The 26,955-nt window shown below is 35.5% G+C and overlaps 1 protein-coding gene across 1 annotated transcript in view; it reads right to left on the bottom strand.

Moving 5' to 3' along the window:
- The window catches only part of LOC137228089 (contactin-associated protein-like 3), a 197,579-nt gene that overhangs the window by 156,906 nt on the left and 13,718 nt on the right, over nucleotides 1-26,955 (bottom strand). Inside the window, exon 2 of the mRNA XM_067745051.1 lies at nucleotides 2,331-2,441. Within this exon, the coding sequence (XP_067601152.1) occupies nucleotides 2,331-2,441 (111 nt within the window). The remainder of the gene's footprint in view (nucleotides 1-2,330; nucleotides 2,442-26,955) is intronic.

The raw sequence follows: 26,955 nt of genomic DNA, 5'->3' as shown, positions 1-26,955 counted from the left end.
GTGGCCACGGGGCATGCACTGTCATAATGAGTATCAGCTTTGTGCAGAGGGGGAAATTACCCAGAGGTGGAAATTACCCAGAGGTAAAAAGGAGAATAGCTCATGCTTTCTTCAAGTTGGAACAAGGTCCAGGGCAGAAAGATACCTAAGGGAGCAAAGTCAAGTGGGATAATTTGACGTGAACAGATTCACCTATCTCCAGGGCATCTAAATGTCAAACAAGTAAATGGCTAAATTGAAATGGTAACCAAGGGAAGTTTCCCTCCAAGATCTTCATTACATTGTCTCAGGTGGGAGCTCATCAAGCTCTGTGTATTTCTTTCTTCACTTAAATGCATCTTAATTCACAGAAAACTCATTCCAGATTCCAGGCAGGGCTGGGTGAGTGGGGACAGGGTGAGATAAGCAGGAGTGACAGATGTTCCCAGGAAAAAGGGGCCATAGGGCGGCAGGGCCTGGGGATGCTCCCTGACCATCCCACTCAGAGATCTCTGGGATGTATATATTGACGTTTTTGTCACAACCCTGCCTACATTGCTGAGGGAAATTTAAGCATTTGCTCCAGCTCTGATTTCTTAAGGAGCAATTCCAACTATCTACATATACCATTTCTGGCTATCAGGATGTAAAAAATGCAGAAATCCTCCCTCTGGACCTGTCTAGGTAACCTCTGATTCCCTTTCTGCTATGCAGTCTGCTAGCAGCCTGAGCAGGACAGAACAGGTAGTTTTCCAAAAACTGCATCCATAATGAAAAAATCACACACAGCTGCCTAATTGTAAAACAGATTCCTGTACTAAATGCAGACATACCCTATAATGGTTTTGTAAACAGACAATTAAAAATTAAATAAAAATAAGTGTATACTTGTTAATTTGTGATTCAAATTAAATGCCAGTAATATTAAAGGAAAAAAACACACTGTGACTGTTCACATGTGACTCCCTTAAGTTCTACGTGTAGTGTCCCCAGTGACCACTTTCAATGCCCTTGGCATTTAACATTCATGGCTGCAGCTCTTTCTGCATAAAATAAACAAAAATCCACTGCTACTGTGTGTTTTGTTTTGCTTCTCTCATAGACACTCCTGACCAAGTTTTAAAGAAACACACAGTAGAGAGGCATTCGGATCTGAGTTGATCTCAGGCTTTGCAGTTCTTATTTGTTTGAAGTTCTGTATTGACAAGACTATAAGATGATTTTGCTAATTTCTCACCTTAGAAATAAAATAAGAATTGCCCGGCAAGCCTATAAATCATCCAGACATGTACTAAATACCTCATTCATGACTGAATAAAATGTATGACCAAGTTTATTTGTGCATCTCCTGTGAAATCTTCATGTTTATGAGAGATGCAGCTCTGAGATCTTGTCTAATTCTATAAAAGCATCATTGTGCATCTTTCAGAGGCCCCCTGAGTTATTCAGAACAGATATGATTCCAGATCATCCTTGAGGCCACTCAGAATAGCTGCATCTCCCTCTGATATGTAGAGAACAGTGAGGAATCCAGGATGCCCAGAAGGGCAGGAGGCCAGGCACTCTGTTCCAAAGCCCCCACCACTTCCCAGGGACACACCGTTACTCTTCTTAAAGCAACGGCTCCTTTTTCTTTTTAATTAAATTCAGTGTAGGATCATGTCAGGAAATGCAAGGGTGAGATGCTCAAATAAAACCATGAGTACTAAATTATCTATCCATATTTGACTGCTCACTTAGCCAGAAGCCTTTGGAAAAGAAGTCCATTGATCGTAAAACGTACATTTTCTTTAGGGATGTTATGTAGCTGAATTCATTACAATTTGTAAGCACACTGTGAAAGCCTTGGATAAAAAGAGATATGTACAGACAAGCTGCTATACAAAATAGAGTAGTAAAATGAGAATGCAAAAAGGATGAGGTCTAAGCATCACAAAATATAAATACTACTGACAAAGGTCCATTTTTGGGGGGTAGGCATTCATCCCCAGCAAAGTATGGCATTATTTTGTGTCGGAGAAAAGCCTGCTCCACTGAATTTCCTTGGAGGATAACCCTGGAAATAATCTAGGCTCCGACAATTCCCTTCTCATAAATCTTATTGATGACCATTTGCTGGCAATCAATAGGGAAGGAAGATATCAAAACAAACCAAAAAATGGATGATAAGCAAGAAGAAAGGTAGCAGATGAATACTAGCTGATATGATGAACCTGCTGCTTTCTTCAATTTCATTAAACTCAGTATAATTAATTTTTGAGCTATAAGAAGGAATATGAACTAAAAATGAAAATAATTCTGTCTGTGAAAGAATCAGGGTAGATTGACAAGAAAGACAGTTGCAGACTCACCGTCTCTGCGATTAAGACTTGCAAAGCCAGGGCCGTGGCTGCTGGACAGCTCTGAGGAGCTGCTGAAGGAAGCCCGAGGCAAGGCAGACGCCAGAGGAGCATCACAGCTATCTGGGGGGAAACACCACGTTTGGGTTAATACACTGATTAAAGCTTTCCTGTCTTCTCTTCCTCTCTTCTTCCTTCCCTTTTACTTTCCTTTCCTTCCTATTTCCCTGCCACCCTCCCTTCTTTTCTTCCTTAATTTCCTTTCTTTTTAGTTAACAGGCTAGGAAAATGCTAGAGCCTGTGGCAAACATCAGTCTTGATCAGAGGTGTGTTAGTAAATGTTTAACAACAGGCTCTTAAGGAAAATTAAAAACCCTGATTGGTAGCATTTGCCACTTTCTATGGTGTAAATACTCGTACCATGGCCAATTCAAAGCTATCAACGTGATGTCACTGACCATGAAGTCGGAAAAAGAATGCACACATCACATCATTATATAGTATTTTCACCACGCAGACACAAGGTACGTAAATAACCTCGAGAGCACTGATAACAGCAAGATGACATAAAATAAAGTAGGAAGTGGTGAGTTTTCAGAATGTATTACTTTTGTTTTAATATGATTTAATTACTTACGTTTATATAATTTAATTATTAATAATGATTGTATTTTCCTGCAAATTCATGAGAAGTTAATGATTGGCTCTTGCTAGCTGCTAAAAATTGGTTCCAGCACATCACTCCTAAATGGGAAAATATTAAAAGTATTTCCTTGAAACTCAGAAAGAACACTTTCACAGGCACCACTGTTTCTATTGAACATTGCACTGGAAGTCCTATCAGTATGTATGAGAAAATTTAAAAATTAAAAGCACAAAATAGGGGAAAAAAACCCCAACTGTTATCGTTTCCAGATGATATGATTATGGAGGTAGAAATTCTGAAAGTCACTGGCTAGCTTAACAATTCATTATACAAAAGCTGATAGTATTTCTAAACTTATCCATAGTTAGAAATTAAATTAAATAGAATAGCAAATACTAACAAAACATATAAAGTATCTAAGAATGAATCTTACAGAATTTGCAGGACATTTATGGAGATGATTATAAAAATTGTATTGAAAGACATTAAAGAAAAACTACATAAATTCAGACTACAATGACTGCAAATAGGAAGACTACTTTTAAGGTACTGGTTTTCCCTAGCTTGATCTAAAGATTCATTAGAAGTTCAATCAAAGCTCAGGAGGGTTTTTCACAGATCTTGAAGCAGTGAACCACAGAGCTCAGGGGTTCTTAACATGTGGTACAAATATGATATAGGGGGTCCGTTGAGATGAATAGAACAAATTACATCTTTATTTTCACTAACCTCTAGCTAAAATTTAGCATATTCTTCAGTCAAAAATGTAGACAAACCAGACTGTATTCACCAGTGCCCGTGCATTTGTTACCAACATAAGTTACAGATATTTTAATGGCAATCGTTGTCACAGATATCTAGAAATATTGTTTATGGTCCCCTTTACTTCAAAATAACAGTATTTATTAAAGTCACCACTAGATCTTGTTTTATAATGTGCTAATAACTAAGAAGACATTATGTTACAATTTCTAGTACATTGATATCAGCATTTCAATATAACTATTTACTTTGTAACCCTATGTATACATTTTATGCATTTACAAGCATTGCTGTGAGAAGGGGTCAGGTTTCAGCAAAGTGCCCGAAGGGTCCGTGGCACAAGGAAGAGCAAACAAGCACCCGTGGTGTGTGCACTGCAAGTACAAAGCTGTTGAGACATTACTGGGGCATTATTAGCCATTCAGAAAATTCCAGAAGATTGGGATCATCCACAATCCACAGTCAGCTGTGCTAACTCGAATGTTAACGTGACAATTTCTCAGGGGTGACAGCCTGTTGAGCAGACCAGGCCTACATCATTCCCCCTTTAGGTAAAGGGGTCCCAGGGATCTAACTAACCTGCTCAAAGTCACAGAGCTGGTTGAGGGTAAGTGAAGATTATCTCCATCAACTGTTTAGCTTGGGAAGCCTGCTCCTTTCCCAGCCTCCCCCACCCCCCCAGCACGGCTTCCTTTCTGAGTCTCCCCAGACGCTCCCCACTCAGTCCCCTCTGCTCACATCTTTCTCATCTCACCATATTGGGGTCTCTCCTTTCTGGGTTGGAAACAGTGAGGACCAAGTGTAGATCCTGGAGGCAGACAGGGTGTGGGCATGGCATTTACCAAGCTGCCTACTCTTGGGAAGTCACTGGCCCTCCCTAAGCCTCAGTTACCTCATCTGTACAATGAGGATGTCACACACCTGAATCACACAACTGGACAAAGGGGAATCACACAACTCATAGGGTTTCTATGAGGATTTAAAGTGTTTGCTTTTATTATTTTCAGTATGGTAAGACAAGTCATCACATAAGCTTCTTCAAAATATTCTATAAGGACGTTTTCCCTATAGAGAGATATAGAAGGCAGCATTCAACGTTCCAAGCCATATTCTCATTTTTTGTTCTTTCCTCAAGAGAAGGCATATGAATCTTAGTCTTGAAAAAAAGAAAGAGTAAGATGTACTTGCTCTTATGAAGTCATCTTTGCCTTTGAGAAACAATTTTAAAAGTGATCATTTTCTTTACAACCCTAATTGGTTGTTCCAACTCACTTCCACACAGTCAAATTTGAGAATGCACGTGATCAAAAAATGTGACCATGTCCAATAAGGTACTTGGAAAAGAGCGGCTCTGTGTTTGGACAGTATTTTCTGTACATTCACTGTGTTTTTAACTAAATTACATTCAAGTAAGGTGAAGTCTCAGATGCCCCCCAAAAATCTCCTTAACCGTTGTTTTCAATCTGAAATGTCTATATTTTATACTACGATTTCTGGAGCCAAAATTGTTAAGACACAATTTAATTTTCTTTTTCTGGAATCATTAAAAAATATTTGATTTCCACTGAATATTATTCTTATCAAAAGTCTGATAGATACTATTTCTATCCAAAAAAGAAAGACGAATTCTGAAATGCTTCAAAGCTACAACAATTATGCATAAATAATTGTTTTTAACAAACGAGATGGCAAAACAACTGAAAAGTACATTTACCACTTAGGGGGAAAATGAGGTGAGTACAAGTAATAACCTTATAAGAATTAACAAATGAAAATAGACAGATAATATTACAGTTAAATAGGCTAAAGCAAGTTTATTTCTCTTCATAATAACACTCACATTAATAAGAAATTATTCTATGAAATAATCTCAGTTTTGAAATGCGCTCATTCCTTCAAAAGTTCAAATGTACTCAGAGCTCAAATGTACTCAGAAGCTCAGAAAAGCTTAGGAACTCTAAAGGGAAACTGATGATCCATTGTAATGTGTCTTATAGAAAATACAAACACACCATAATGATTTTTTTTTCTAACATCTTTATTGGGGTATAATTGCTTTACAATGGTGTGTTAGTTTCTGCTTTATAACAAAGTGAATCAGTTATACGTATACATATGTTCCCATATGTCTTCCCTCTTGCATCTCCCTCCCTCCCACCCTCCCTATCCCACCCCTCCAGGCTGTCACAAAGCACGGAGCCAATATCCCTGTGCCATGCAGCTGCTTCCCACTAGCTATCTACCTTACTACGTTTGTTAGTGTGTATATGTCCATGACTCTCTCTCGCCCTGTCACAGCTCACCCTTCCCCCTCCCCAAAACCTCAAGTCTGTTCTCTAGTAGGTCTGCGTCTTTATTCCTGCCTTACCCCTAGGTTCTTCATGACATTTTTTTTTCTTAAATTCCATATATATGTGTTAGCATACGGTATTTGTCTTTTTCTTTCTGACCACCATAATGATTTATGTATGATTCAGATCAGAGTGCTCAGAACATCCTTGTGTGCATGCTTCTATAATAAATTCTTATGTATTAAATAATCAAACATTGTCTCAGCAGCTGTACCTATTGTAACATCATTTTAATCAATAGCCTATTGTTTGTCCTGCCAACAGAACAGCTTTATACTGAAATTATTAAACAATATTTCAGCTTCTGTTTTTAAAAATTATATATTTTTTTTTCTCCAGGTAAAATCTTAGAAATTTGGAACTTCCCATAGCTGGGGAAAACATAGTTGCCTTAATCCTCTCAATCTAAGTGACACTATCTGGGTGTTTTCCAAACGCTTGACCTCCTCCTAAAACTACTTAAATCTGCCCCCTCCATAAATAAAAAACAGTCCCAGACAAACCTCTTTGGATTACTACAGCTCATGGGTGATGCGTGCTCTTAGTTTCTTCAGAACATTCAAATCCAGTTTATACACAACTGTATATAAATGGCATCTTTCCAATATGCATTATGGTCTAAACTAGGCTAAAAATTCATCAGCAAAGAAAATGCCACTTAACTGAATTCACTGATGAGCTCTAGTAGTTTTCTGGTAGCATCTTTAGAATTTTCTATGTCTAATATCATATCATCTGCAAACAGTGACAGTTTTACTTCTTTCTTTTCCAATTTAGATTCCTTTTCTTTTTCTTCTCTGTTTGCCATAGCTAGGACTTCCAAAACTATGTTGAATAAAAGTGGTGAGAGTGGACATCCTTGTCTTGCTCCTGATCTTAGAGGACATGCTTTTAGATTTTCACTGTTGAGTATGATGTTAGCTGTAGGTTAGTTGTATATGGCCTATATTATTTTGAAATATGTTCCCTCTATGCCCCTTTCTGGAGAGTCTTTAATCATAAATAGGTGTTGAATTTTGTCAAAAGCTTTTTCTGCATTTATTGAGATGATCATATGGTTTTTCTTCTTTAACTTGTTGATGTGGTGAATCACAGCCATTGATTTGCAGATACTGAAAAACCCTTGCATCCCTAGGATAAATCCCACTTGATCATAGTGTATGATCCTTTTAATGTATTGTTGGATTTGGATTGCTAGTATTTTGTTGAGGACAGATGAATGGATAAAGAAGATGTGGTATATATATACAATGGGATATTACTCAGCCATTAAAAAGAATGAAATAATGCCATTTGCAGCAACATGGCTGGACCTGGAGATTATCATACTAAGTGAAATAAGTCAGACAGATATAGACAAATATCTATTAAAAATTTTGAAACAATAATTCAAATAATTCTTTTAATAATATAATAATAACCTTCCAAAACAGAAGGCACAAAGTCCAGAGGGCTTCCCTGGTGAATTCTGCCAAACATTTAAGGAAGAAATCATGCCATGTCTCCATAATCCCTTTTAGAAGATAGAAGCAGAGGAATACTTTTTAACTTATTCTATGAGGCTAATATTAGCATAATACCAAAACCAATCACAGATATTACAAGAAAAGAAACCTACAGACCAATATTTCTCATGGACACAGATGCAAAAATCCTCAACAAAATATTAGCAATCAAATCCAACAATGTATAAGAATTACAGGGAATTCCCTGGCAGTCCAGTGGTTAGGACTCCATGCTTCCAATGCAGGGGGCCCGGGTTCAATCCCTGGTGAGGGAACTAGTATCCCACAAGCCACACGGTGTGGCCAAAAAAAAATAAAGTAAAATAAAATAAAATTTTTAACAAATAGATTTGAAATAAATAGAAGAAGAATTACATACTGAAACAAGTGGAATTTGTTCCAGGTATTCAGGGCTGGTTCAACATTCAAAAATCAGTTTATGTAATCCATCACATCCACAAGCTAACAAAGAAAAATCACATGGTACTATCAATAGATGAAGAAAAGCATCTGACAAAATCCAACACCCATCCATGGTAAAAACTCTTGGTAAACTAGGAATAGAGTTGAACTTTCTCAAATTGATAAAGAATATCTACCAAAAACTTACAGCTAACACCACACTTAATGGTGAGAAACTTGAAACTTTCCCCACTAAGGTCAAGACTAGGCAAAGATTTTCCCTCTCACCACTCCTTTTCCACATCCTACTAGAAGTCTTAGTTAATGCAATTAGACAAGAAAAGGAAATAGAAGGGATACAGATTAGGAAAGAAATGTCTTTGTTATGGATGACAAGATCATCTATGCAAAAACTCCTGGAACTAATAAGTGGTTATAGCAAGTTCACAGGATACAAGGTTAAAATACAAAAGTCAATTGTTTTTTTATATACCAGCAATGATCAAGTGGAATAAGTACTCTGAAACACTATGCTATCTACATTAGCACTAAAAAATATAAAATACTTAGGTATAAATCTAACAAAATATGCATGAGATCTATATGAGGAAAACTACAAAACTCTGAGGAATTAATCGAGGAAGAACTAAATAAATGGAGAGATACTCCGTGTTCATGGACAATACTCAATATTGTCAAGATTTCAGTTTTTCCCAATTTGATCTATAGATTCAAGGCAATCTCAATCAAAATTCAGGCAAGTTATTTTGTGGATATCAACAAACTGATTCTAAAGTTTATGTGGTGAAGCAAAAGACCCAGAATAACCAAAACAATATTGAAGAAGAACAGACTGGTAGGAATGACACTACCTGATTTCAAGACTTACCATAAAGGTACAGTAATTAAGACAGTGTATTGGCAAAAGAACTGACAAATAGATCAGTGAAACAGAACAGAGAGCCCTGAAGTAGACCTACACAAATATAATCAATCGACCTTTGACAAAGTAGTGAAGGCAATACAATAGAGCAAAGATAGTCTTTTCAATAAATGGTAATGGAACAAATGGACTTCCATAAGCAAAAACATGAATCTAAACACAGACTTTTCACCCTTCACAAAAATTAATTCAAAATGGTTCACAGATCTAACTGTAAAGCACAAAACTATAAAACTCCTTGAAGATAACATAGGAGAAAATCTAGATGAACTTGTGTTCTGCAAAGACTTTGTAGATACAAAGCCACGATCCATGAAGAAAAGAATTGATAAGATGGACTTTATTAAAATTAAAAATGTCTGCCCTGCAAAAGGCAGTCAAGAGAATGAAAACACAAGCCATAGGATGGGAGAAAATATTTGTAAAATACACATCAGACAAATGACTTTTATCCAAAATATGCAAAGAACTCAAACTTACCAATAAGAAAACAAACAACTCCAATTAAAATATGGTCCAAAGCTGACTTTAACAGACACCTCACCAAAGAAGATACACAGATGAGAAAGAAGTATATGAAAAGATGCTCCACATCATATGTCTTCAGAGAAATGCACATTAAAACAACAATGAGATACCACTACACTCCTATGAAAATGGTCAAAATCTGGAACACTAATGACACCAAATGCTGGCAAGGATGGAGAGCAACAGGAACTCTCATTGCTGGTGGGAATGCAAAATGGTGCAGACTTTTTGGAAGACTGGTCGGTTCTTACAAAACTAAACATATTCCTACATGCAATCCAAAATCTGTTCCTTGGTATTTACCCAAAGAGATTGAAAACTTATGTCTACACAAAAACATGCACAAAAATGTTTATAGCAGCTTTAGTCATTAAACTCCAACGCTTGGAAGCAAACAAGACATCCTTTAGTAGGGAATGGATAAACAAACTGTGGTACATCCATACAGTGGAACATTAGTAATAAAAAGAAATGATCCATCAAGCCATGAAAAGACACAGAAGAAACTTAAATGCATATTACTAAGTGAAAGAAGCCAGTCTTAAAAGGCTACATACCATATGATTCTAGCTATATGATATTCTAGATAAAACAGAATTGTGAAGCCAGTAAAATGATCAGTGGTTGCCAGTGTTTAGATGGGAGAGAGGAATGAATAAGAGGAACACAAGGGATTTTAAGAGCAGTGAAACTATTCTGTATAATAATATGATGCTGGATACATGTCATTATACATTTGTCCAAACCCACAGAATGTACGACACCAAGAGTGAACCATAAACTATGGACTTGGGGTGACTATCATGTGTCAGCGCAGGTTCATCAACTGTAAAATAAAAAAAGTTATCAACACCACTCTGGAGAAGGATGCTGGTAATGGAGGAGGCTAAGCATGTGTGAGGGAAGGGGGTATATGGGAAATCTCTGTATTTTCTGCTCAATTTTACATAAACCTAAAACTGCTCAAAAACTAAAGTTTATTTTTTAAAAAGGGCAGGGGGGGCTTTCTCTTTATCAACTACCCTGAGTATTCACTTAAAAATAAATGCTATGATTTAAATAACTTACTGAGAAAGAAGAGAAACTTTCAGGTTTCTTTTCCCCCAGTTATACATCCAGGAGCCCATTTATAAAACTTAGTTCTATCCCTTCATGGTTTTAAAACTGTGCAAGGATGTGTGACTCTACCAGCCTTCAGAGGAATCAAATATCTGGAGGGAGAATGGTTGTAGTTTTTCATGGATTGTCCTCCTTCAGCACCCTAAGCAGACAAGGATTTAGACCTGTTTTAAAGGTCAATTTTAATTAGCCCAATTATTATTCCCTCATGACTGCTGAAAAATTATATTCAGCAAAAGGAACAGATTCCCAGTGATGGGAGTGTTTCTAAAATTATAACTTGTGCCAGTTTAATGAATCATACTGCTTCTCATATAGGAACAGCACTGTTTTGTTTTTTTTTTTAAAGAACCACTATTTATCTTTATTTCTTCAGCTTCTATCACAGTGCCTGGCACATGGTAAGCATTTGATACATGTTTCCTGAATTAAATTGATCACAAGTCCAAAAGCAACTTTCTTAAATCTCCATATCTAAGTTATATTTCAACCCTGAAATATATTGAGCTTAAAACATTGAAACAGCCAAGTTTCATCCTACCAGAAAAATCATGCAGTCTAATTTCCAGGCTGGGTGTGGGGTAGGTATGTGATAGTGGGACCCAGGAAAATATAGATAGAGAAGAGGGGTTCTCACTAATAGGAAGGGACTGCCAATGAAGTATTCATTTCAGAAGGCATTCTCATTCCTGCTTAAACAGGGCATGTCAGTAAAATTCAGCAATCCAACACACTCAGATATTTTTCAAAAATAATTCACAAATGGAAAGATTAGAACATGCCTGTGTTAGAAGTAACATCTCTAGATTTATCAAGATTGTATAATTTTGTGCAATGAAATTCAGGGGAGAAATAGACACAGCAGTTTTTCAGACACTGATACCCAAGGGGCAATTCCCCATCCCTGCCCCTGAAATTCTGATTTAGTGAGAGGATTTACTTGTGTACTTAAGGAAGACACATTCTGTTCTTCAGAGAAGGAAATGTACAACACTTGGGGCAGGAGCTGAGAGATCTCTGCAGTGGATGAAAACCTCAACTGTGCCAGGAGAGACCCTCAACGTGGCCACCAGGAGTATGCACTAAATTGCAGCCCTGGTATCTGTATTATGTTCTGTGGTTATTAAACCAGGATTGGAGAGTTGGGCAGTGTAAAAGACATACTTTCAAAAATCTGAAGCCCTATCACGCTAGTGCCCAGAAAGATGCACTTGGGAAACTCAGCTGTTGACTCATATTAGTATTGATATTACTTTAAATATTTAGTTTAAAAAGATTTTCACTATCCATAGCTCATTAACTGGAAAACTTCCTTGCTTGTATATAAATCTGAAATATCCATCTAAGGGGCAAAATCTAATATTCCACACAACTTACTCAAATTGTTGAAATAGTCACAGAGCAATGAAATATGCAGTTCTGGGGTGATGTCAGTACCATGATAGTGTGAATCGTTCCTTTTTTTCTCTCTCTCCTTTGATTTACAACTATTAGGACGTCCATAACCAGAAAAAAAAAAAAGCATCTATCCACAGCATACACCGACATCCAAGAGATCCATCCACCTGTGCATCCAAAGTGGGTGGACTGGACCATGGAGTAGGTAGCAGAGATCGAGGGAAGTGGCTGCAGAGCTGGTGGCAGGAGGCTGTGACAGCATAGAAGGCGGCTGCTGTTCTGGCAGCAAGCCAGCACAACCTTTCTGGCAGAGGAGGTGGAGGATGAAGGCAGTGACTGGAAGTCTGTCCAGCTGCATGTGTTACAGCTGGCGGGACCAGTTTCTCTCTCTGAGGAGATACTGCAGTGAATGCGCAGAGGGAAAGGAAAGGTAAGTAGATAGACAAAGAGAACTGAAGTAAAATGTCTCCTGCTGTCTGCCCTTGGAGGCAAGGGGACCGACCACCCAAGGACCCCTGGGACTCCGCCCCCATCCCAACTTGAGGATACCTCTACCAGGCCATGGACACCCACAAAGCCCCAAGTGCTAAGTACATGCACCTCCCCCCGTGCCCACATTCTGCCACCGCGCGTTGTTTTTTTGTTGTTGTTTTTGTTTTGTTTTGTCTTAACTGTGTGGGTTCCCAATCTTAGAAGCCGCTAGTTAACGCTGGTAAGAGAAACCAAAAACTTGTGCCATAGCGCCACCTTCTGTAAAGGAAGGCTCCTAACTACCAACCTGTTGCATTCTTAGGATCAAAGTAAACAAAGTCTTACCTAAATAAAAATGGTGTTCCATTTTTTATTTAGGGAATCATGGTAATACGGTATGGCAAAAAAAAAAAAAAAAAAAAAAAACAGACAATTTTCCAGCAACTAAACCCAAAGGTATGGAATATTGTGATCTAACTGATAAAGAGTTTTAAATAGCTGTTATGAAGAAATTCAATAGAAAACTCATAAAGACAATGCAATGATATTAGGAATGAAAATAACAAGCAAAAGGAATACTTTACCAAAGAGATAATTCTAAAAAAGAATCAGAGATTTCTGGAGCTGAAGAACTCAATAAATGAGATAAAGAATGCATTACAATGCACTTGAAATAGAGCAGATCAGGTAGAAGAGAGAATTAGCAAGCTCAAGGACAGAAATATAGAAATAATTCAGGTGGAAGAAGAGAGTGAACTAAGATTTTTAAAAAGTGAAGCCTATGAGAAATATCTGATTCTATTGGAAAGGGAAACGTAAGAATAATGGGCATCCCAGAAGGAGAAGAGGGTGGGAAGGGGACAGAGTTTATTTAAAGAAATAATAGCTGAGAAATTCCCAAACCTGGGGATGGGATGAATATACAGATCCACGAAGCTAACAGAATATCTTGTTATCTCATCACAAAAAGAGCTCTAAAACACATTTTAATGAAGCTGTCAAAATTCAATTATAAAGAAGCAATTTTAAAGGCAGCCAGGGGTGCGGGGGAAAGACAGCAACCTACAAAGGTACCCCCATTAGGCTACAGTAGATTTCTCAGCAGAAAATTTTCCGGTCAGGAGACAGATAGTGGAATGACATATTCAAAATATTGAAAGATAAAAATTTCCATCTAAGAATACTCTATGTGGCAGTTATCCTTCAGATATAAAGGAGAATTAAAACCTTTCCCAGACAAACTAAAGCTGAGGGAGTTTACCACCACTAGATTTGCCTTATGAGAAATGTTGAAAGGAGCTCTTCAAGCTGAAACAAAAAGACAAAAGTACACAAAACTCTGATTAAGATGATAAATACTCATAATTAGAATACTGTAAATCTTTTTTAGAACAGTATATTAAATTCTTACCTATAATATAATGGTTAAAGGAAAAGAGCGTTTAAAATAGCTATAGATACTACAACTTGGTAATGAAATCACAGCATAGAGATAATTTCTAACATTAAAAATATGAAAGGGGAAGAGTAAGCAGATGAAACCTTTATAGGTGAATGAAGATAAACTGGCAACAGCAGGAAAGGGGCTATTTTACCTGTAAGATGTTTTATGTAAACTTCATGGTAACAACAAGCAAAAATCTAGAGCAGAAACATAAACATAAAAAAGGGGAGAGTGAGCAAATCACCATGGAAAACCACCAACTTATAAAGGCAAACAGAAAGAGAAGAAAAAAGGAACAACAGAGAGACAAAATAAGCAGAAGGCAAAAGATAAAATGGCACTAGTAAATTCTTACATATCAATAATCACCCCTAAATGTAAACAGATTGAACTCACCGATCAAAAGGCACATAGTGGGTGGATGGCTGAAAAACCAAGGTCCAGCTCTATGCTCTCTACAGAAGACTCATTTCAGCTCTACAGGCACATAGGCTCAAAGTGAAAGGATGGAAGATGATATTCCAAGCAAATAGAAATGAAAAGAAGGTGGATATAGCCATCCTTGTATCAGACAAAACACACTTCAAGCCAAAAAAGGTAAGAAGAGACAAAGAAGGTCAGTAAAGGGGTCACTACATGAAGAAGATATAACAATAATAAATATGTACGTTCCCAAAACCTGATCACTGAAATATATAAGTATGTAATAATAGATATTAAGGAACAAATAGACAACAATGCAGTAATTGTAGGAACTTCAACACCCCACTATCAGCAATGGATAGATTGTCTTGACAGAAAATCAACAAAGAAACGTTGGACTTGAACCACACCTTAGAACAAATAGATTTAATAGACACATATAGAATATTCCATCCAACAGTAGCAGAACACACATTCTTCTCAAGTGCACATAGAACATTCAGGCTGGATCATATGATAGGTCACAAAACAAATCTTAGCAAACTTAAGAAGACTGAAATCGTATGAGCTATCTTCTGTGACCACAATTGGCATGAAACTAGAAGTCCACAACAAGAGGGAGATGAGAAGATCTACAAACATGTGGAAAGTAAACACACGCCTAAACAACCATTGTGTCAAAGAAGAAATCAAAAAGGAAATAAAAAATATCTCAAAACAAATGAAAATGAAAACACAACATATCAAATATCATGGCATGCAGCAAAAGCAGATCTGAGTGGAAAGTTTATAGTAATAAACACATTAAGATGTTAGAAAAATCTCAAGTAAACAACCTAACTTTATACCTCAAGGAACTAGAAAAAGAAGAAAAAATTAAGCCCAAAGTTAGCAGAACTAAGGAAACAGTAAGTATCAGAATGCAAATAAATGAAATAGAAACCAGAAAAACAATAGAAAGGATCAAGGAAACTACAAAATGTTTCTTCAAAAAGATAAACAACATTGACAAACCTTTAGTTAGACTAAGGAAAAAAAAGAAGAGTCAAATAAATAAAATTAGAAATGAAAAGAGAAGACATTACAACTGATACTACAGAAATACATAGAATCATAAGACACTACTATGAACAATTACATGCCAATACAACCTAAATTAAATGGATACATTTCTAGAAACACAAACCTACCATGACTGAATCAGGAAGAAATAGAAAGTAGGAACAGACCAATAATGAGTAAAGACACTGTATCAGTAATTTAAAAATTCCCAACACAGAAAACTCCAGGACCAGATAACTCCCCTGCATAATTCTATGAAACATTTAAAGAAGTAATACCAATCCTCCTCAAACTCTTCCAAAATATTGAGGGGGAGAAAACACTTCCAAACTTGTTCTATGAGGCTAGCATTACCTTGATAGCAAAGCCAGATAAGGATACCACAAGAAAAGAAAACTATAGACCAATATCCCTGATGAACATAGGTGCAAAAATTCTCAACAAAATATTAGCAAACCAAATTCAAGAACACATTAATAGGAATATATACGATGACCAAGCGGAATTTATTCCTAGGATGAAAGGATGGGTCAACATATGCAAATCAATAAATCCAACACATCACATCAATAAAATAAAAAATAAAAATCAAATGATTTTTTCAATAGAGAAAGAAAAAGCATTTGACATAAAACAACATCCTTTCATAATAAAAACCCTTAACAGACTGGGTATAGAAGGAACATACTTCAACATAAAGGCCATGTATAACAAACACAAGGGTAACATTATACCTGATGGAGAGAAATGGAAAGTGTTTCTTCTGAGACCAGGAACAAGGCAAGGATGCCCAGTCTCACTACTCTTATTCAATATAGTACTGGAAGTCCTAGCTAGAGCAATTATGCAAGACAAAGAAATAAAATATATCCAAATCAGAAACGAAGAAGTAAAACTGTCATTATTTGCTGACGATATGATTGAACATACAGAAAATCCCAAAGAATCAGCCAAAAAACTATTGAAATTAACCAACGATTTCAGTAAATTGGCAGGATACAACAAAGTCAACATACAGAACTCAATTTGATTCCTCTACACTAATAATAAAGCATCTGAGAAAGAAATAAAGAAAACCATCCCTTTCACAATAGCATCAAAAACAACAAAATACTTAGGAATAAATTTAACCAAGGAAGTGAAAGATCTGTACAATTAGAACTGCAAAACTGCTGAAAGAAATCAAGGACACAAACAAATGGAAAGACACAAACAAAATCAAAGAAATTGAAGACACAAACCAATGTTCAAGCATCCAAAGAGTTAATATTGTTAAAATATCAATAGTTCTAAAGCCATCAACAAATTGAACATAGTCCTCACCAAAATACCAAAGGCATTCTTCACAGAAATAGAAGAAACAATCCTAAAATGTGTGTGGAACCACAAAAGACCTCAAACAGCCAAAGCAATCTTGAGAGAAAAGAGCAAAGCCAGAGATACCACACTTCTGGATTTCAAGCTATACCACAAAGCCATAGTAGAAAAACAGTATTGTACTTGGAGGAAAAAAAGACATATTGACCAACGGAACAGAATAGAGAGCCCAGAATTAAACCCTGGCATATACGGTCAACTAGTATTCAACAAGGAAGCCAAGAATACCCGGTGGAGAAAGGACAGCCTCTTCAATAAATGGTGCTGGAAAAATTGGAGAAACATGCAGAACAATGAAAGTAGATCCCTATCTCACACCACTCACAATAATTAACTCAAAATGGGTCAAAGACTTAAACATAAGACCTGATGCCATAAAAATCCTAAAAGAAAATGTTAGGGGAGAAGTTTATTGATATTGGTCTTAGCAATAATTTGGTGGATATGATGCCAAAATAACAAACAATAAAAGAAAATAAAACATGGGACTACATCAAACTCGAGAGCTTCTGCACATCAAAAGAATAAATTAATTAACAAAATGAAAAGACACCCTACAGAATGGGAGAAAATTTTTGCAAACCATTTATCGAATAAGTGATTAATATCCAAAATATATAAGGAACTCAGTCAACTCAATAACAAAAAACAAACAATCTGGTTAAAAGATGGGAAGAAGGAGTAAATAGTCATTTCTCAGAAAAGGACATTGAAATGGCCAAGAGACACATGAAAAGATGCTCAACATCACTAATCATTAGGGGACTGCAAATCAAAATCACAGTGAAACATTACCTCACACCTGTTAGAATGGCTATCATCAAGACGACAAGGACCAACAGATGCTGGTGAGGATGTGGTGAAAAAGGAACCCTTACACACTATTGGTGGGAATGTAAATTAGTCTAACAACTATAGAAAGCAAGATGGAAGTTCCTCAAAAAATTAAAAGCAGATCTATCATATACTCCAGGAATTCCACTTCTGGGTATACATCCAAAGAAAATGAAAATAGGATTTTGACAAGATATATGCACTCCCATGTTTATCACGGCATTACTCACAATAGCCAAGATATGGAAACAACCCAAAAGACCATCAGTGGACGAATGGGTAAAAAAATATGTGGTATACATACACCGTGGAATGTTATTCAGCCATGAGAAAGGAAGAGATCCTCCCATTTGCTACAACATTATGCTAAGAGAATAAGTCAGATAGAGAAAGACAAGTACTGTATGATGTCACTTACATGTGAAAACTAAAAGTTAAACCTGTGAAAAACAGAATAAAATGGTGGTTACTAGGGGATGGGGACAGGGACAAGAGGGAGGGTCTTTAAGGGTACAAACTTGTAAGAATTGGTAAATAAGCCATGAAGATCTAACGAACAGTATAATAAATAGACAGTAATACTGTACTATAATTATATAACGTGATCATGTGTATTATAATTATATAATGTGATATTACTTCAGCAATCACATTAACAATATATAAATGTATCAAAGTAACAATATTGTATACCTTAAACATATGCAATGTTACAAGTCAAATTTATTCAATAAAAAAGTGTGCAATTTTATATTTTTCTGTTCATACATTGTTCACATGAATTACCAAAATACTGTAATTGCCAAGTCACATAATTTCCTTCTACATATGTTGCTTCTATATAAGTTGCTTCATGGAGCAAGGACCTAATAAATATTTTTTGAGTGAATAATTTATTTTGAAACTTTAGAGATATTTTTTAATCCTTCAATTTTCTCCACTGAAAATTGGAGACAAAATTATGTATTTCTCTCTGTATTATATGATTGTAGAAGAGTTAAAAACTGCTGCACAAATTTTTTAAAAACCTATGGTGAACATGAAAGGGTTAGACGTTCCTTTATATTTACAGGAATGCTTCTTCTAAAAGTCCATGTGACTTTAAAAACTTACAAAAAATATAACACCTATACTATAATAATTCATCCATAAATACTATAACAATTGTTGAAATTTTAGGACAAGATTTAAGTTACACAAGAATTTTTTACACTATGTTTGGTAATTTGGGCATTTTCATTGGAAAAAATTTAAAATAAAATAACTAACATAATCCAAAGCTAAAGATTCATTGCATTGTAGTAGAATGAGAAAACAAAATACACATCATTGCAAAGAAATATGTATTTGGTGCTTTAAATAATCAACTGGGAGTTTCAAAAAGCTTGTCTGACTATGGATAAAACTCCATTCATACGCTGTCTTGCAACTTGGAAATACTTTCCTTTTGTCCATCCATCTCTCCCCCTCTCCCCCTCTCCTTCTTCCTTGTCTTCCTCCTTTCCTCTCTTCCTTCTTTTCTCCAGGAGATTCAACAGGGAACAGTTGTCAAAAAGATGTTCATAGCTGAAGGCAGCAAGTACAATCAATCCATTCAAAGCACAAGTACCTGTTAATGATCCCTCCATAAAATACTGCTTTTCTCATTTTCCCGGAGGGGAAAAAAAACAAGACAGTAATTTCTTTGCAGAGTTCCAAGAATATACACAAAATATATAGGGGAAGAAAGAAAATTTTATATTTTGGAATTTGGATTCAAATAATACCTAAAGTTTTAATACAATTAATTCCTGGTAAATATTTTCAGGTTTAATCCACTGAGGTACACAATTATAATATAGCATTGCTGTTTAATGTAATGTTTACCTAAAAATTATTTAATTATTAATAGCAACAGCTCACTGAAAACTTGGGTCTCTGCCCAAAAAGTTTCCATAAAACAATCATTATGTTTAATTGTTCATGTTTATCCAAAATACAGGCCACTGCTGTTACAAGAGTAGAAAACCCAATCATTTTAGGAAGTGTGTGTGTGTGCGTGTATGCACATGCATGCGCATGCACACACATTTAACAAGTAAATAAAAAATTAGATTACTGTTGAATAAAGCAGTGCATTCTCAGGTATCTCATTAGATACATATATAAAGATAAAATAACTATTTGGACTTGAAAACAAAGACTATTACAAGAGACAAAGAAGGAAACTACATAATGATCAAAGGATCAATCCAAGAAGAAGATATAAAAATTGTAAATATTTATGCACGCAACATAGGAGCACCTCAGTACATAAGGCAAATGCTAACAGTCATAAAAGGGAAAATCAACAGTAACACAATCATAGTAGGGGACTTTAACACCCCACTTTCACCAATGGACAGACCATCCAAAATGAAAATAAATAAGGAAACACAAGCTTTAAGTGATACACTAAACAAGATGGACTTAATTGATAGTTATAGGACATTCCATCCAAAAACAACACAATACACTTCCTTCTCAAGTGCTCATGGAACATTCTCCAGGATAGATCATATCTTGGGTCACAAATCAAGCCTTGGTAAATTTAGAGAAAATTGAAATCATATCAAGTGTCTTTTCCGACCACAACACTATGAGACTAGATATTAATTACAGGAAAAAAATCTGTAAAAAATACAAACACATGGAGGCTAAACAATACACTACTTAATAACCAAGAGATCACTAAAGAAATCAAAGAGGAAATCAAATAATACCTAGAAACAAATGACAATGAAAACACAATCACCCAAAACCTATGGGATGCAGCAAAAGCAGTCCTAGAGGAAAGTTTATAGTAATACAATGTTACCTCAAGAAACAAGAAACACCTCAAATAAAAAACCTAACCTTACACCTAAAGCAATTACAGAAAGAAGAACCAAAAAAAAACCCAAAGTTAGCAGAAGGAAAGAAATCATAAAGATCAGATCAGAAATAAATGAAAAAGAAATGAATGAAACAATAGCAAAGACCAATAAAACTAAAAGCTGGTTCTTTGAGAAGATAAGCAAAATTGATAAACCATTAGCCAGACTCAACAAAAAAAAAAAGGAGAAGACTCAAATCAATAGAATTAGAAATGAAAAAGGAGAACAACTGACACTGCAGAAATACAAAAGATCATGAGAGATTACTACAAGCAACTCTATGCCAATAAAATGGACAACCTGGAAGAAATGGACAAATTCTTAGAAATGCACAACCTCCCAAGACTGAATCAGGAAGAAATAGAAAATATGAACAGACCAATCACAAGCACTGAAATTGAAACTGTGATTAAAAATCTTCCAACAAACAAAAGCCCAGGACCAGATGGTTTCACAGGCGAATTCAATCAAACATTTAGAGAAGAGCTAACACCTATCCTTCTCAAACTCTTCCAAAATATAGCAGAGGGAGGAACACTCCCAAATTCCTTCTACGAGACCACCATCACCTTGATACCAAAACCAGACAAGGATGTCACAAAGAAAGAAAACTACAGGCCAATATCACTGATGAACATAGATGCAAAAATCCTCAACAAAATACTAGCAAACAGAATCCAACAGCACATTAAAAGGATCATAAATCACGATCAAGTGGGGTTTATCCCAGGAATGAAAGGATTCTTCAATATGCGCAAATCAAACAATTGATACACCATATTAACAAACTGAAGGATAAAAACAATATGATCCTCTCAATAGATGCAGAAAAAGCTTTCAACAAAATTTAACACCCATTTATGATAAAAAACCCTCCAGAAGTAGTCATAGAGGGAAACTACCTCAACATAATAAAGGCCATATACGACAAACCCACAGCCAACATCTCCCTCAATGATGAAAAACTGAAACTATTCCCTCTTAGATCAGGAACAAGACAAGGGTGCCCACTCTCACCACTATTATTCAACATAGATTTGGAAGTTATAGCCACAGCAATCAGAGAAGAAAAAGAAATAAAAGGAATCCAAATCGGAAAAGAAGAAGTAAAGCTGTCACTGTTTGCAGGTAACATGATACTACACATAGAGAATCCTAAAGATGCTACCAGAAAACTACTAGAGCTAATCAATGAATTTGGTAAAGTAGCACAATACAAAATTAATGCACAGAAATCTCTTGCATTTCTATACACTAATGATGAAAAATCTGAAAGAGAAATTAAGGGAACACTCCCATTTACCATTGCAACAAAAAGAATAAAATACCTAACAATAAACCTACCTAAGGAGACAAAAGACCTGTATGCAGAAAACTATAAGACACTGATGAAAGAAATTAAAGATGATACAAATAGATGGAGAGATATATCATGTTCTTGGATTGGAAGAATCAACATTGTGAAAATGACTATACTACCCAAAGCAGTCTACAGATTCAATGCAATCCCTATCAAACTACCACTGGAATTTTTCACAGACGTAGAACAAAAAATTTCATAATTTGCATGGAAACACAAAAGACCCCGAATAGCCAGAGCAATCTGAGAAAGAAAAACGGAAGTGGAGGAATCAGGCTCCCTGACTTCAGACTACACTACAAAGCTACAGTAATCAAGACAGTATGGTACAGGCACAAAAACAGAAATATAGATCAATGGAACAGGATAGAAAGCTTAGAGCTAAACCCACACATATACAGTCACCTTATTTATGATAAAGGTGGCAAGAATATACAATAGAGAAAAGACAGCCTCTTCAATAAGTGGTGCTGGGAAAACTGGACAGCTACATGGAAAAGAATGAAATTAGAATACTCCCTAACACCATACACAAAAATAAACTCAAAATGGATTAAAGACCTAAAGGTAAGGCCAGAAACTATAAAACTCTTAGAGGAAAACATAGGCAGAACATTCTATGACATAAATCACAGCAAGATGCTTTTTGACCCACCTCCTAGAGAAATGGAAATAAAAACAAAAATAAACAAGTGGGACCTAATGAAACTTAAAATCTTTTGCACAGCAAAGGAAAGCATAAGCAAGACAAAAAGACAACCTTCAGAATGGGAGAAAGTATTTGAAAATGAAGCAACTGAGAAAGGATTAATGTCCAAAATTTACAAGCAGCTCATGCAGCTCAATATCAAAAAAACAAACAACCCAATCCAAAAATGGGCAGAAGACCTAAACAGACATTTCTTCAAAGAAGATATACAGATGGCCAACAAACAAATGAAAGAATGCTCAACATCATTGATCATTAGAGAAATGCAAATCAAAACTACAATGAGATATCATCTCACACCGGTCAGAATGGCCATCATCAAAAAATCTACAAACAATAAATGCTGGAGAGGGTGTGGAGAAAAGGGAACACTCTTGCACTGTTGGTGGGAATGTAAACTGATACAGCCACTATGGAGAATAGTATGGAGGTTCCTTAAAAAACTACAAACAGTTCTACTATGTGACCCAGCAATCCCACTACTGGGCATATACCCTGAGAAAACCATAATTCAAAAAGAGTCATGTACCACAATGTTCATTGCAGTAATACACCAGTGTAAAGCGATTATACTCCAATAAAGATGTTTAAAAAAATGTCCATATTTGCAAAAAAAAAAAGAGATAAAATAACTATTTGGTATTATTTTCACAAGGTACAGCAAAACATTTCTTTAAAAATTTAACTGAAGTGGGTGTTTTTTTCTCTTTCTGTACAAAACTTCCAAACTGTGCTGGTGTACAGCACTCATGTCAAATAGAAGGTGAAACATTTTAATTCTGCAGCAAGTAGAAATTAAAAATTCACAGGATTTGTTGAATTATACCAGGTATGGAAATGGCCTTTTCTTTCGTATACCTGACTACATGTATATTATACATAAGACTAAATATAAGCATTATGTAAGATTATAGAACTTAAAATTAGTTTATAAAAGATACAAATCTGTTAACCTAAAGGGAACTCCAGATTTTTATAGAAAATGCATGATAAGATCCAATTTCATTCTATTTAAAAATCTGAGAAATAGACAAATATTTTAATCACTTACAGGAAAATGTTTGAGTTATTTATCAGCAACAATAATTGGTGAAAATTTCTACATATAGTAGTAAGATGTTAAGGGCATGAATCACATTGTGTCACCCAAATCCACCCAGTGGTGCTACTCATCATCCTTAACAGTTTTCACAGGCCTGCTTCCGCAAGCCAACAGTAGTCTATAAAAAAAATATATATTGGGTAAAAAAAAATCCACATGATTAAATAGCCTCATACACCTATTCTAAAGTACAAACTTTCTTTGTTTAACCAAGAATATTCTCACTATCAGATGAAAGAACAATAAATGAAAAAACATGCAATCATAATAAAACATTAAACAGAAAATAGGACTTTTTCTGAGGAGGAAAATCAGTTTCATGATTTTGAAAAGTACACAAAATATCACATTTAATTTATTTTCTACTGATCATCCTTCTATTTATAATGCAATATTTTATCTCAATTTTTAAACAATGTCTATGGTTAAATTTTACCTATTTCTCAAAGAGTATTAGCAAGATTTTAGTCCCCCTCTTCATCCTCTCCAGTCATGTTTTATGATGGTTTAAATAATAGTTTCTAGTAAAAAAGTCATTTTCCTTCAGAACTTATATTTATTTTTATATTTCTTTTTGCTTCTGGTATTACAGCTCTGCTGAAGTCAAACTAGCTCTCATTCCATTATAGCAAATCAGTTTATATCATTATTTTTGGTGGTTTAAAATGTGACCATGTTTCTAGGTATTTTTTTTTTAATTATTGTTTTCCATTCATCTAACTCAGCACAATATGAGCTTTTATAATTGAGATACATTATTGCTTTTCAGTTTTAAGAAATTTTATTTTTATGTTACTAATTCTTTTAAATTTATTGAAACTGGTTTTATGGTTAAGTAAAAATGTAAATATTCCACATGTAATGGAAAAGCCTGAATAATATTTTCTAACTGTTATATATATACCCTTAAAATCAAAGTTGGAAATAATTTATTCAAACTTCTACATCCTTATCACTTCATTTTATTCTATTTTATGCTTATTTGTCTATTTTTCTCAGTTATTTTCTCCTCCCCTCTCTTCTTGCTTTCTGTTGAACAGACTGAAATCTACCCGCATCCCATTCCATTTTTCCTACTGGTTTGAATGTATATTTCCGATTACTCTTCTTTTAGTGGTCATCCTTAAAATTTTACATTCTGCTTAACAATTTAACAAAGCCTAAAATTAAACAAAATAATGCAGGGACCTTAGAATGCTTTAAGTCTGGTAAGCCTTTTCCAACTATATTTTCAATTGATCACTTAGATTTCTCTTGTCTTCTTCCTTTTAATTCCATCAACTTCATAAAGATGTTGCTGTACAAACAGCTTTATTACTGTTCAAATATGTGATTATACCTGAGGACCTGCCATTTGTTTCTAGCTACTAGATTATAAGTACTCATAACTGCCCTCTGTAATAATTTTCTTTCTTGCTAAGTATATCCATTAACACTTCTCTAGTGAAGGTTAATTCATCTTAAATGCTCTTTGATTTTACATTTCTGTAAATGGCTTTATCTTACCTTCATTCTTGAAAGAGAAAGAAAGAGAAAGTCAGAATCTACAATCCTTGGTTGGTAATTATTCCCTCTCAGAACTTTAACAGTTCTTGTCTCTGATTTTGTTTGTTTATTTGTTATACTTATCTTTTATCTGCTTTTAACATCTCTTGATTCTGGTGTTCTACAGTTCCAATACAAAGTGTTGTTTTGGGTGGGAATTTATTTTCCTTTGTATTACTAGGGATTTGAGAGGTTTCCTGAATCTAAACATTGGTGACTCTCTTCAATTCTGGGCAATTCCCATAGATTATCTCTTAAGTATTTCTTTTTCCCACATGCTCTTCCTTCTAGAACTCAGATAAGTTACAAAAATCAATCACTGTACCCTGTCCCCTAACCTGGCTTTCATATTTTCCATCTCTTCATCTCTCTGTGGTGCATGCTGGTTATTTATTTCAAATGCGTCTTCTAATTTGTTGAGTCTCTCTTCACCTGTGTCTAATCTGCTGTTTCAGCATTCACTAAATTCTTTATTTCAGTGATTACATTTTTCATTTCTCAATATTACTCTTTTTCAATTCTACTTGATCATTTTGATAGTCTCTTATTCTTTCATTCTTCTAATCTTTTATTTCTTTATACATATAAAACAAATTTTATATCCTAAATCTATTTCAATATATACATTTATTTTGGTCTAATTCTGTAGTTTATTATTTCTGAGGATTCTTCCTCTTGCATTTTATGTTTTTATTTTTATTGTGAGCATATGTTTCCTGGAAATGGATCTGTAAGAGCCTAGATGACTGTATTCAACAGGAAGACAAGACATAGAGAGAAAGTGCCAGAAGTAGAGGGAGGGGTAAGTGAAAGTCCTGATGGAAGAATTCCAGTGTAGCTAGGTGGTGGTTGTAGTTTATGGTCAGTTAAAGGAGGGACTAGGTACAGTAAGTGAAGGGAAGGGACCTTTCAAGGAATAAGTGTGTGTGTGTGTGTGTGTGTGTGATGTGAGGGAAGATTCGAAAATCTTTACCCAGAAAAGCAAGATCATCAGGTAAGTGGTCTTTAGAAAGATTTTTCTGGCAGCAGGAGAGCAGCAAATGGATCAGAAGGAGGTGAGGTAGAGACAGGAAAATCATGAAGACAACAATAGTAAATGCCAGGGCCTTCCTGGTGGCGCAGTGGTTGAGAATCTGCCTGCCAATGCAGGGGACACGGGTTTGAGCCCTGGTCTGGGAAGATCCCACATGCCGCGGAGCAACTAGGCCCGTGAGCCACAAATACTGAGCCTGCGTGTCTGGAGCCTGTGCTCCCCAACAAGAAGGCCACGATAGTGAGAGGCCCGTGCACCAGGATGAAGAGTGGCCCCCGCTCGCCGCAACTAGAGAAAACCCTCGCACAGAAACGAAGACCCAACACAGCCAAAAATAAATAAATAAATAAAATTTAAAAAAAAATAGTAAATGCCAGAGATTTAGAGGGTTTGAATAAGTCAGTAATGGGATAACTGCAGAAAAGGGGACATGAGAAAATTTTAAGAGATGGGGCTAAACCTAACCTTTCAGAATCAAACAGTAATGCTCTCTTTCCAAGGATCCACACCAAAGTTTTCATACTCATTCTAAGTGAGATGACATTCCAAAGCATACAAAATATGTTTGACTTGGACACTAACACTCATTTCACTATCATAAATGTCAAACAATCCATATTGATGGTCAGATACTATATGTCTTAGAAGACTTCATAAAAAACAGCCGGATAACAAGCAGTATATGTTTCAGAGGCATATTGTCTTGATCTGGGGAGTCCTTTTCAGCTA

Source organism: Pseudorca crassidens, chromosome 7 (assembly GCF_039906515.1).
Source record: "Pseudorca crassidens isolate mPseCra1 chromosome 7, mPseCra1.hap1, whole genome shotgun sequence".
NCBI classification, from domain to species: domain Eukaryota; kingdom Metazoa; phylum Chordata; class Mammalia; order Artiodactyla; family Delphinidae; genus Pseudorca; species Pseudorca crassidens.
The sequence above is the reverse complement of the archived record's forward strand: the minus strand, read 5'-3'. Positions and strand labels throughout refer to the sequence as shown.